The 12,224-nt window shown below is 46.4% G+C and overlaps 1 protein-coding gene across 1 annotated transcript in view; it reads left to right on the top strand.

The window, feature by feature from the left end:
- Window positions 1-338: 338 nt before the first annotated feature.
- Window positions 339-12,224, top strand: part of LOC146811689 (serine protease 27-like) — a gene marked incomplete at its 3' end in the record, with an annotated part of 108,571 nt that continues 96,685 nt past the window's right edge. Inside the window, exons 1-3 of the mRNA XM_085615098.1 lie at window positions 339-344; window positions 7,613-7,775; window positions 9,631-9,911. Of these exons, the coding sequence (XP_085471224.1) occupies window positions 7,627-7,775; window positions 9,631-9,911 (430 nt within the window). The remainder of the gene's footprint in view (window positions 345-7,612; window positions 7,776-9,630; window positions 9,912-12,224) is intronic.

Raw genomic sequence — 12,224 nt, 5'->3', positions numbered from 1 at the left:
GGTGTGTCTGTGTTCATACAATGTGAGATGAAGATGGGTTTCTGCTTGAAGTCGGTATGGGAGATATGGGTTACATATGACTATACTATGGTAGGTGAGGGGATTGTCTGTGCTTTGCTGTGCGAGGTAAACGTTGTATCTCTGGTCATGCTGAGTGAGGCGAGTTGTTTGATTGTGTTACTGTAGATGGGGCCTGCATTTGAATATACTACAGTAGGTCGGGGAATTGTACTGTTCCTCTGTGGAATGTTGGTGAACTCATTGAAGCTTGTTATCCCAACACTAGTGAAAATGCTTTAATTCCTCTCTTTTAGGGATTCAGCTGACTGGACCTTCACAACGCGGTAAGAAAAGCAGATGATGCATTCTAAAATCATTTTATCCTATGCCGTATTTATCTCACAGTTTTGAGAGCATTATTACAATACTTCTTGAAATGACAAGATCTTGCGGCACTGTAAGGGGAGTGCCCATATTTTATCTCTAAATTAGCAACTTTGATAATGCCCAAGCAGTCAAGACAATTTTCATTCCCACTAATGGATTTCATTTTTTAAAACAGTCAGACGTTTTGCACATAGTCAATTCGACTCAAGGAACATTCCCATACTATGCACATCCTTTTTTTTTTTTACTCTTTTTATTAAACAAGCTCAGAAGACAGTACATTCTTAATCAGATATGCATGCACATCACTAGGTTGATTAGTGACAAAAGTATTTCATAGGAGAGGTGAGACGGACTACTTCGTCTAAGGAATGAAAAGAACAGTATTATGATAACAGTCGTCATCAGGAGCGAGAAGCGAATAAGCATAGAGATCTTTTCATACATTAAAGAGTGAATGGAGCTATGATGCAGGTCCCCAATTCCACTATGCCGTCCTGTATCTGCGCCATGATGACCATTTCTTTTCCCGTTTCTTGACACCCCCCCCTACTTTTGTACACAGTCTCTTCCGCTCATTGGCACCAGTCTATATCCATCTCCCCTCAGGCACCGATGGGGGCTGGGGCGCACCCCAGCACCTGGCGATGTTTCGTTTTGCAATACCTGCCGCCAGCGCCAGCCAGAGGTTGACATGTCAGTCTCTTCCCTAATCATTTGACGGAGCCATCTGGCTTCCATTGGGACCTCTGTTCCAGATACCCTCAACATTATTATCGTGACTCTCTGCCAGAACTAAGTGATGTTGAGACATTCTCATAAGATATGAAAAGAGGAGCCCTACCGCTGGCAGTCCCTGTTACAAAGCGCTGTTTGTGCCCTTCCCCATTTGTGTAGGAGTGTGCATGGGTAATAGGAGCGGTGCAGTATCTTAAGCTGTACCAGCCTGAATCTAGTGCGGATTACGATTTCCCTGGGGCTTTGCAGTGCCTCTGTTCAATCATAGTCTTCTATATTACCTAGGTCATCAATCCAGGCAGCGCGGAGGGCCGCTATGGGGTCTGGTGTATGTGTCTCTGTCGGGTGTGTGTGAGTCTCAGATAATTAAATCTCTGAGCTGGAGTCAAGCTATATTCTTGTCGTAGGTCTTCGAAGGGAAGAGGAGCGCCGCTCCTCCACACGTCTCCCAAGCGGTCAATACCTATGGTCTGCCAGCCCTTGAAAACCCCCTGGTGTGGCCACCTCCTTCAGTCGGTCCCCGGTCCATAGGGGTGTCATGACGGTTAATTTACCCTGGCATCCCAGAAACCTGTTTGCCTCAATCCAACATACAACCACAGTCGCGGTATGTGTAGGCCATTCTGGGCATGTCTTGCGGGCATATAAGAATGACTCGCAGCTCCCTCCCGGCATCGTGTCTCTATCTACCCTGTAGACCACTTCTCCCTCTGCAAAGACCCAGTCATTTATAACTAGTATCTGTGAGGCCCAGTAGTACAGCCTAATATCTGTGATGGCCAGGCCGCCATCATAAACCCCTTTTTGCAGCTTGTGTAGTGCTATCCTGGGTGTACCTCTCTGCCATAACAACGCCCGGAGCTCCCAAAAAACTCAAAAATATTCAGAATCCTTGCTATGGAATAATATGGCCTTGACAGATATAGGATTATGTCATTGGCGTACAACAAAACCCGTTCCTCCAAGACCCGAGCGCTTCTATGCCCCAGATCATCGGGTCTGTCCTTATACAGTGCGCCAGTGCCTCTAATGCCAAGGCAAATACCAATGGCGATAGGGGACAGCCCTGCCTGGTGCCCCTTCACAGCTGGAAAAGTATAGATAGTGCTCCGTTAACTCATACTCGGGCCATTGGGCCTTGGTAAAGCAGTCTCACACAACGACAGAAGTTGAGGCCAAAGCCCAGCCTGGTGAGCCCTGCGAATAAATAAGGCCATTCTATATTATCGAAAGCCATCGAGGCGTCCAGTGCCATCAGTGCCATCTGCTGGGAGGAGAGGTCCGCCGTCAAGTGGAGAACACTATAGAGTCTCCCCAAGTTATGACAAGTGCTTCTACTGAGCATAAAGCCAATTTGACCTACGTGGATTACAGTAGTGATGACGGACGCCAGTCTGTTGGCCAAGGCCTTTGCCAGCACATTTGCCTCCACGTTGAGCAATGAAATTGGCCGGTAGGAACTGCACTGGTCTGGAGACTTGCCAGCCTTGTATATGACCACGATTGTGGCCACGTGCTGGTCAGCAGGCAAATGTCCCTCCTCCCGGGCCTCCACCAGCATGTTTTGTAGTGGTGGTATTATTTTGCAGGCAAGGCTTTTTTATAGCTCAACTGGAAGATCATTTAGACCTACTGCCTTCCCTGACTTTAAGGATCCCAAGGCACCAGACAATTCCTCCTCTATTAGGTCGGCATCTAAGGCTTCTCGTGCCTCTGCAGACAGTGTTGGCAGGGAAAAGTCGTTCAGCAGCTAGTCACAATCACTCTCGGACCTTGTGCTCACCGGCGAGTATACGCTTTCTCAGTAGACGTTTGGAGTGTCTCAACTTTGTCTCTAATGCTGACCACCCACGATCGCTCCCTGTCTCTTTTCCTGAACCAGGCCAATAGCCTAGAGGTCTCGTCGCCCACGTCATACAGCCGGTGCAGCATAGCCAGAGCGTATGATCGCACTTCACTGTCAGCCATGGTAGGCAGCTTCCGCTGGTGCAAAGCTAGTTCATGTCGCTGGTTGGCACCCCCACTGGCTGTCACCTCCCTCTCCATGTTAAGAATCTCCTGTTCTAACGACCTTATTCTTAATGCCTCCTCTTTTCTCTTTCACCCTATTAGTGCCTGGGCTTGACCCCTTAGCACTGTTTTGTAGGCCTCCCAGATGGTCTGGTGTGATTCTACTGATCCTACATTTTCTTTAAAGTAAAGGTCAGTTCCTTCACGGAGTTTATCTCTCAGTATGGGGTCCCTTAGCTGCCAGGGATCGATCTTCGGAAATGCTGCTCTGCTAGTGGACAAGTCCTGGATGGTAATGCTCACCGGGGAATGGTCCGAAATGCCCCAGGCCATGTGTATCGGTGTTGTAAAATCTCCCACATTTTGAGTAAATAAATAATTGATTCTTGAGAATGAGCCATGTCGCGCTGAGGAAAATGTATTTTGTTGTTCCTGAGGGTTGTGTGTCCTCCAGAGGTCCACTAAACCCATGGCAGTCAGGAAGCCCAAGAGGGCCCATTCTCCTTTCTGACTCGCCTGTTCATTGGAGCGATCTGGTTCACGATCTAAAACTGCGTTGGCATTCTCCCCACCAAAAGGGTGCCCATGGGAAGCCCTACCAAGAGCACGCTGATCTTTGGGAGAGTGATTGTGTGTAGCCTTGGAGGTATATAGAACAAGCACAGTGCAATTGAGCGCCCCTCCTATCTTCCCGCCACTGCCACGCAACAGCCAGCATCATCAGACCAGATGCTATGACGAGAGGCAATATGCTGCGAATCAAAATTCCTACCCCCTGGGCATCCGTTGAGTACCTTGAGTGAGCTACCAGTCTGTACCCAAAACAGTCTAGGGCCGAAATTGGCTCCCCCTGAGATGCGTCTCTTGCATCATTACTACATCTGGGGAATGTTGCTTAATGTGCTGAAGGACAAGTGTCCATTTTTTATTCCCCAGCCCATTCACATTCCATGTCCAGGCACGGATACTAGCTGATTCACCCATTACCGTGGCCATAACAGTTGGTGGCTGCGGATCGTTCCCCCTCCCCAATTGGCCCAGTGTTAACATGCATCGTGGTACGATTATATCTGTCTTGAGCAACGGTGAAAAAGTGAACAACAAAATTAAACAGTTTCCCCAACTACCCCATCCCTGCAGCCCTGCTAGGTGAGTTGAAAACCTCCTACCTCCCCAACATGCAGAGGGCCTGTCACCCTAACTGTGCAATGGTAATAATTATTGAGGGGTGGTGAACCAGCTGCCAGTATTGACTGGAATAATTTTTGCTGTCAAATGTTGCAATACCCCTTAACTTCTCATGAGAGCATCTCTGCTTGCAGGCCCTGTGAAGATAAATTATGCGAGGGCGTCCTGAGTCTTTATAACTATAAATGTCTGTTCAATTCCGAATGTCTCTTTGTGCCAGTTATTTTCCCATGCAACCCCTGAGTCACCCCGCTTCCACCCCGAGCAAAATAAAGGGAAGGAAGAGTACATGGTTATTGTAGCCCCCCCTCCTGATCACTTATCTGTTCTCTGCCGCTGGACTGTTGGGCGAGGGGTTCATGTCTCGCTGCGCTGTGTCCTGCTCTTTCATGATGGGTGTTTGTGTTCTACCCCCCTTCCGCCCAACTGTCCGCACGCCCTCTAGTCAGCCACTTTCCTCTTCCGGCGACATGAAGAAAAAGGATTTCCCCTCGGTGAGGATCTTGAGTTTCGCTGGAAATAACATCATTTATTTCACATTCTTTTACTGGAGGGCCCTTTTCACCGCGTCAAAGTATGTCTTTGTCGCTGGACCTGGAGCGTGAAATTTGGGAAAATTCAGATGGTGGCATTTTCATACTGTAGGTCGCCATGCTGGTGTGCCACCTGCAGGATTGCATCCCTGTCTCTGTAGTTTAGTAAACAAGCTATAATTGTGCAGGGAGGGGCCCCTGGGCACGGACGGGATCCCAATGCGCAATATGATCGTTCCACTGAGTAAAAGGTGGACAGGCATTTAGGCTTAAGCTTATTCAGGATTAAATCTTCCAGGAAGAGGTCGATTGATGGCCTCTCCATTCCCTCAGGAACGCCTACCATTCGGATGTTATTTCGGCACGCTCTGCCCTCCTGATCCTCCAGTCTAGCAAAGATTTCTGTCTGGTTTTTAGTCAACGCTGACACTTGCTCATCTAGGCATTTTGTTTTGGACTGCCGGCCCCCAATGCTTGTTTCAGCAGTGGACATCTTGACCGCCAGCTTCTGGAAATCTGCCCTGAGTAGGATAACTTCTTCCATTACAGAGTCTAGTTTTGGTTCCAGAGTACCACGCAAGTCTCTAATTGCCAACATAATGTCTCCTAATTAGGGGTCTGGGCTTTGGTCTTCTTCCCCATCCGACGGCGCCACCCCAGCAACCCTCTCTTCGCAGCCCACCGCCACTGTGATTTATCGATTTGATTAACCTGGCCTGGTCTCACGCCCTTGTTTTGAACCATTGCTGTTGTCTTCCAGATGCAAAAAGCTACCCGGGGTAGGCTCAGATTCTTGGATGGATTTCTTGCTCTGTGTTCCCGTGGGACTTGGATGCCCCCGGTGTTTCAGCCTGATCTATCTGGGTGTGTCCACTCTGGCTGTTATCGCTCTACTGCGCCCGCTCTAACTCCGGGAGATAGGTGCAGGTCCCTCCTCCCCACAGGACCCTTGAAGTCAGTTGCATGCCCTTGAGGCGCCGCAGGGAGAGGGAGAACACTACTGAAATCATCGCTGGGGAGTTTGCCTGTGTCTCCTGGCCGTGGCCGGCAGCACCACTGGTCCACTGCTGTTTGTTATCTCTTCGCAATTCCAGGGACCTCTTGGTTGTCTAGGAGCTGGGCCCAGACTCACCCAGCTTGGTCTCAGGCCCCTCGACTGCCGGGTTGCAGAGCTGTCCAGTCAGGGTCTTCAGTGTGCCTCCATCCAGCGGGGTGCACCCTCAGGGCTTCTGGGCTGCGGCTCCGCCGCACTCGGTCTCGAATGGAGAATCGGCAAGGGCACCTGGCCCTCCGGGCACTCCACGCACGGCTTCTGAGAGGCTCGTAGGAAATCGCCCACTCCTTTTGGAAGAGTGCCCAGTTGGAGGCCTACACCGCAGGTGTTCTCTCAGGCGCTTACCCACGCGCCGGGCTGCTCTACTTCTGCCTGCTTAGCCAGGCGTCTCGGTTAGCCTCCTCAGGATATCTGTTGGCGTCTGCACTCGGCAGGGCGCCGCTGCAATCCACTCACCGCTCGATGGTGCCAGAGATCCTTAGAGCCGGAGATCCGCAGGTCCCTCTCCATTGCTCCCAGTCACAATCTGGATGGTTCTCACCCCCGCGGCTCACATCTGCAGAACCGGTGGGCTCAAGCGCTCTCTACCTGCATGCACTACCGCAGCCCCCTCCCTTTGCATGCAAGGTCCAAGGGGGGGTCTGTGTTCTCCCCCACGGGCACCGAAATTTTTTTTAGGACACCAGCGAGTGAAATTGGACTCTGTCCTCGTCACAAACAAGCAGGCGGTGCCATCTTACCTGCGCGTTTCATTTCACCTTCAGGTTTCCTCTTCAGCGTGGCGCTTCTGATGAAGATTTTTTTTGGGCAGAGGAGTAGCAATCTTGTTTCCCGCCGTCTCCCTGCCGCTGGTGCTCTTGCTGTGAACGGATGATGCAGGATAAACGGGGCTGAAAGCTGGGGACTAGCGCAGCTCGTTCAGTCTACGGCCATCTTCGCTGGCTGCTAGCCACACCCCCACTATGCACATCCTTGAACCACATCCACTGTGTCTCATAGACTCCTGCTCCATTACTAGGATTTAGGAAATGGTCCCATTCACTTCCAAATTGCATGGGATTTGGCTCAAGTTTAGGTCAATCAATCAATCAATCACTGACACTTATAGAGCGCGCTACATACCCGTAGGGTCTCAAGGCGCTGGGGGGGGGGGGGGTGCCGCTACTGCTCGAACAGCCAGGTCTTCAGCTTCTTCCTGAAGGAGAGGTGGTCTTGGGTCAGGCGCAGGTCGGTCGGGAGGGAGTTCCAGGTCTTGGCGGCCAGGTAGGAGAAGGACCTTCCTCCTGTAGTCGCTCTTCGGATGCGGGGGACGGCGGCGAGGGCGTGGTTGGCTGATCGGAGGTGGCGTTTGGGAGCGTAGAAGTTGATCCGGCTGTTGAGGTAGCTCGGGCCTTGGTCGTGTAGGGCTTTGTGTGCGTGGGTGAGGAGGCGGAAGGTGATTCTTTTGTTGACGGGGAGCCAGTGAAGGTCTCTCAGGTGTCCGGTGATGTGGCTGGTTCGTGGGATGTCGAGGATGAGTCTGGCTGAGGCATTCTGGGTAGAATCATGTTTTTACTAGATGGTTTCTGTAAAGTGTTTCTGTCTTCAAGACATTAAAAATTAATACTTTACTCAGAGACCCAAGATAATTCCAACAAACCTGTCTGTATAAATCTGATGTCTGATGTTAATTTTGATTGGTCTGACATCTTCTCCTTTCCAGCATGTGGATCGCCAATGATCTCAGACAGGATTGTGGGAGGAGTGGATGCCAACAACGGGCAATGGCCCTGGCAGATCAGCCTGCAGCAAAATGGGGACCATGTGTGTGGGGGCTCACTGATCACAGAGAGATGGGTGTTAACGGCAGCACACTGTTTTCCCAGGTAAGAATGCCTTGGTGGGACAGGGTGAATGGACCTGCAACCTTAATTCAGCCAGATGCCAGTGTGGGACTGGGGACGTGTCGCCAGCTCTTCTAAAGGAGCTATCAGTTGATTTCCTCTGTTAGATGGTGACCTTAAGAGAAAATGGGCATTAGAGGTGAAAGAAATAGGCATGGAATCAAAATTAGAAAGTGTCCCAGGAAGAGCAACCTAAAAGACTGCAAAATTTGCTTCTTCATGACTGTACCCTACATTTCAGAGCTACTTTCATCAAATCGAGAAGAAGCTGAAGGGTTTCTTGCATCATTCCCCAGAATTCATATCTGTGGCTTCTCATTTGTAGTCCCTTTATGATTTGACTGTAATCTCCTATAGGCCCAGTAACAGGATCCAAGTAACACAGTACACCAGCAGGACCAGAAATCTTCCACCAGGCAGTCTTTCACCTTTTATCAGATATTTTTTAAATCTGCTTTTATAGAATTATTGTACTTGCAAATTTAATATAAATAATTGAAATAAATATTTGCATGCATGTGGTATTTTTTTTTAGCACAAATGTAGCCAATAAGAAGTGGTGAGCTGTAAAGTGTGAAAGGCAAAGGTACAATAAAAAAGAAATTGAAGGAGTTCTGAGAGATGGCAACTGTTTAATGAGGCGCATCTTATCTCTTTCCTAAATTGGAGCAGGGTTGGGGAGATCCTGCTGGATACAGGAAAGCCGTTCCAGACCCTGGGCAAATATCATCAGAAGGCCATTTACCTTGTCTTTTCTTTTTTGGTTTGCACATTTTTGGTTCCACGTTGATGGTGGGCCAAGAGCTACACAAAGTGGTGAGCTTTACAGCCATATAATAATAATAATAATAATAATAATATTAATAATAATATTTATTCATCAGTAATCACAGCCATAAAAGATACAAAGATAAAAATTCAATAACAAATCCATTAAAACAATATATCATCACTGTGCAAAATCGCGGAGGTCCATGTATACATCATTCATATCTCGAATTACTGCTCTTAAAAAGTTTGTGACAACCAAAAGCGTATGAATATTGGGCAAAAGTAGCACATACAAAAGTGCTATACGAGCATGCCTGAATCCCAATTCATTTAAATAAGGTTCAAGATACAATTGCCGGGGATATGTAAGTGGAAAACTATTGTCGCAGCCACAGAGCCTCTATCTTCTACACATAAAACAAAGCCTGCTGGAGAGGCCACTAAATGATTAAACGAGAAATTAAAAATCTATCATGGGCGTTAGTTAAAATGGAGAGATACGTCTCCATGCCCCGTACTGATTTCTCTGGAACAAGCCCTCTTACCGTGGGTTTACTGAGCTCCATGTCCTCACGGTCTGCAGTGGCTTTTAGTATTTGATCAGTTTTTGTCCTATTGCTTCATTGTGTCACATTTCATAAAAATGTCTGCACTTCTCAGGGACGAAAAGGTATTCCTTAACATACCATAATCAAGTGATTTTAAAAGCTTGGTCAAGTGAGAGACAATCCAGAATTACTGCTCGATTAAAAGAAACTTCCTCATTGGACCAGACATTCACCCAACACAACAAGGGCTTAACCGCAACTAGGTCAGTTATGTTAAAAAGGTCTCATAAGTTCTAAGAGTGGAGTATTGGCAACATTAGTTCCTTTGGAAATGACGTTGATGTGCCACACATCTAAACTGGTAGCACAGCTCAAGCAGATGTATGGATGACTGATGGAAAATTATTGATATCAGAACAGGAAACACGCATTTATAAATTCATATTTAAGGCACAAGTATTTTATTCCCAAAATGTTTTAGGGCATTACTTTTGAATATTCTTTTTCTATTTTTCCAGCACCCCAGTCAATGTCTCTGTGTTCCGTGTCTATCTTGGTGCCTACAAACTCTCCCAAAACACTGTCAATCCTAACGTATTTTCCACTACTCCGAAGACTGTGATCATCAACTCAAACTACACCGTGGAAGGGTCCAGTGGTGACATCGCCCTCCTGGAGCTGGAGACTCCAGTCCAGTTCACCAGTTACATCCTGCCAGTGTGTCTGCCCGCCCCCTCTGTCCAGTTCCCTGCTGGTATGAACTGCTGGGTCACCGGCTGGGGATTTACTCAAGATGGAGGTAAGGTGCAATTGAGATTGAAGCTGATGAGCAGGCCACAATCAGCAGTCTTGTGTTTTAGGGGCCAGCCATTTTGTGTCCTGTTACTCTAGTCCCCGTTGGATCTGATCCTCCCTCACCCAAATGTCATAAAAGCGTTTTCTCCATTTCATATGTGCCTCGCTTCTGCATGTTCTGACTTTAAGAAGCTCACAGTGATTTTTCGACAAACATGTCTCCATCATCCTAAGGTGTTTAGACACCATTATGCCCTTCCCTCTAATCTATATATGGAGCGCCGCTCACAAAAGATTAAAAGCATTAATCTTCCCATCTTCATGGTTAGTTCCAGACCTGGGATGGACTTGTGAATATTGTATGGTTTATATAATCGTCTTGTCTGTGCCCTTTTATCGAACACAGGGCTCACAATTCTCTTATTTCGACCTACTGTACATCCCGCCACCTTTTCACAGCTCCTAATGTCTACTCAGCTGCCCCTTTTTACTGTCACAAATCATTTGTTGTTTGAGACTTTTACACATAAAGACTGAGCAGATCAACTCCTGGGCAGACAATTTTTCTAGACACCCAAAAAAAACAAAAAATAACAATGAACACACATGCATGACTGTGGGGCCCACCACCACCCCTAAGAAATTCATCAATTAAATGAGGTTACTGTTTGATGGGTCTTCTTAACACAACACACATCTAGATACCACGACAGAGAGTTCTGGTCACATAACATCCAAACATGCAGCTCTTGGCGCAGACCACCATTATTGAACTTAAGGAACACTGCTGCCTTTTGTACAGATTCAACCATTACATCATATTAAGTCTTCCCTTTGAATTGTATTGGCATTACCATTGACTGCTCTTTGCAAGGGATGGCTACTACATAAGGGGGCTAAGAAGCACACAGATCCGAGTGAGTGTAAGTTACAGAAAGAGACTTCAATAAACTATAGTTTTTCAATCTAGACCCAGTGATGCTTGCTGTTTATGCCAGGTTCTTCTCATATTTGATCTCGACCACTTTACAACAACATGGTAATCTCTGAAGAGCAATGTGTAAATGTCTCCCTTTTAAAATACTATGTTATAGTGTACTTATAAATCACACTGACACCTGAACTCCAAGACAGCACATCTTTTAGCTAAAGGAGATTAGAAGAACAAGAGCACCTATGAGATAAGGATTTTAACGTTTTCCTGAATGGAAGGAGAGAAGATTTAGATAATAGGAATTTGAAGAAATTAGAGATTTGTCGATCTTTGATAGCAGATGGGTGCTTGTCATATAAATTTGAATTAACATTTCAGAAAACGTACAGCGGGACAGTGCCAGTTTGAATTTAAATTTCATAAAATTTAAAGTCGGACAGTGCCAGTTTGAATTTAAATTTCAGACAACGTACAGCGGGACAGTGCCAGTTTGAATTTAAATTTCAGAAAACTTACAGCCAGACAGTGCCAGTTTGCACTGCCATGCCTTCACAAGTGTTTGATGCTCCCATTTATTTAATGGACCTATACCATGGATGCGTATAACATTTGGATTGCTCTAGCTTATACAAGTAGGTGATACCTCGACACAGCGCTTTACGCAGTATTAAATATTGTTCCTGTAAACACTGACCAGTGATCTACTGACATGTATGTGCTCCTAATTCTTGTAGTCCTGATGTTGACCTTCCAAATGTTTGAATAATGTTGAAACGCCTTGGCACGCGTACAATCAGATCTGGGGATTCTAATATAGTATTAATTACAGGAGTTGGTTGCTTGTCTTTTCAGTTGCTTTTTGTTCAATTGTATTTCCTGAATATTTTCATTATCTCACCGTTTCACGTTTGCACTGTGTGATCAACTATCAGCATATCCTAATCGATTATACATGCGATATACCTATATAAACATGTATTATGGTTGTGAATAAAATTGTTCTAGATGTCCTATAAGGGTTATTAGGTTCTGTTAAATTACATTGATAACTGGGTATTTCCCATATCCACTTAATATGGAAATTTACTTAAATTTGTCCTTTTGGAATCAATGTATATGTGCGTATTATATTTTGCATAGTGGGTTGCCTTTGTATTTCATTATTATTTTTGGAATGTATTTCGTAAATATTTGGAGACCAGAAGGTTTTTGAGCATGAGCATAAATCCTCTTATGAACAATGGTAACAGATTTGAACTGATTCTCTCATGCACCTGCAGCCAATTATTTGAACATAACTTGGTGAATATGTGGTCTTATGTGTTTGGGCCACCAGAAACCTTCTCTCACAGTGCTGGCTTCTCTCTATATGATACAGGACTT

The sequence above is a fragment of the Triturus cristatus genome, chromosome 7 (assembly GCF_964204655.1).
Source record: "Triturus cristatus chromosome 7, aTriCri1.1, whole genome shotgun sequence".
NCBI classification, from domain to species: Eukaryota; Metazoa; Chordata; class Amphibia; order Caudata; family Salamandridae; genus Triturus; species Triturus cristatus.
This window is presented reverse-complemented; position numbering and strand designations above follow the sequence as displayed.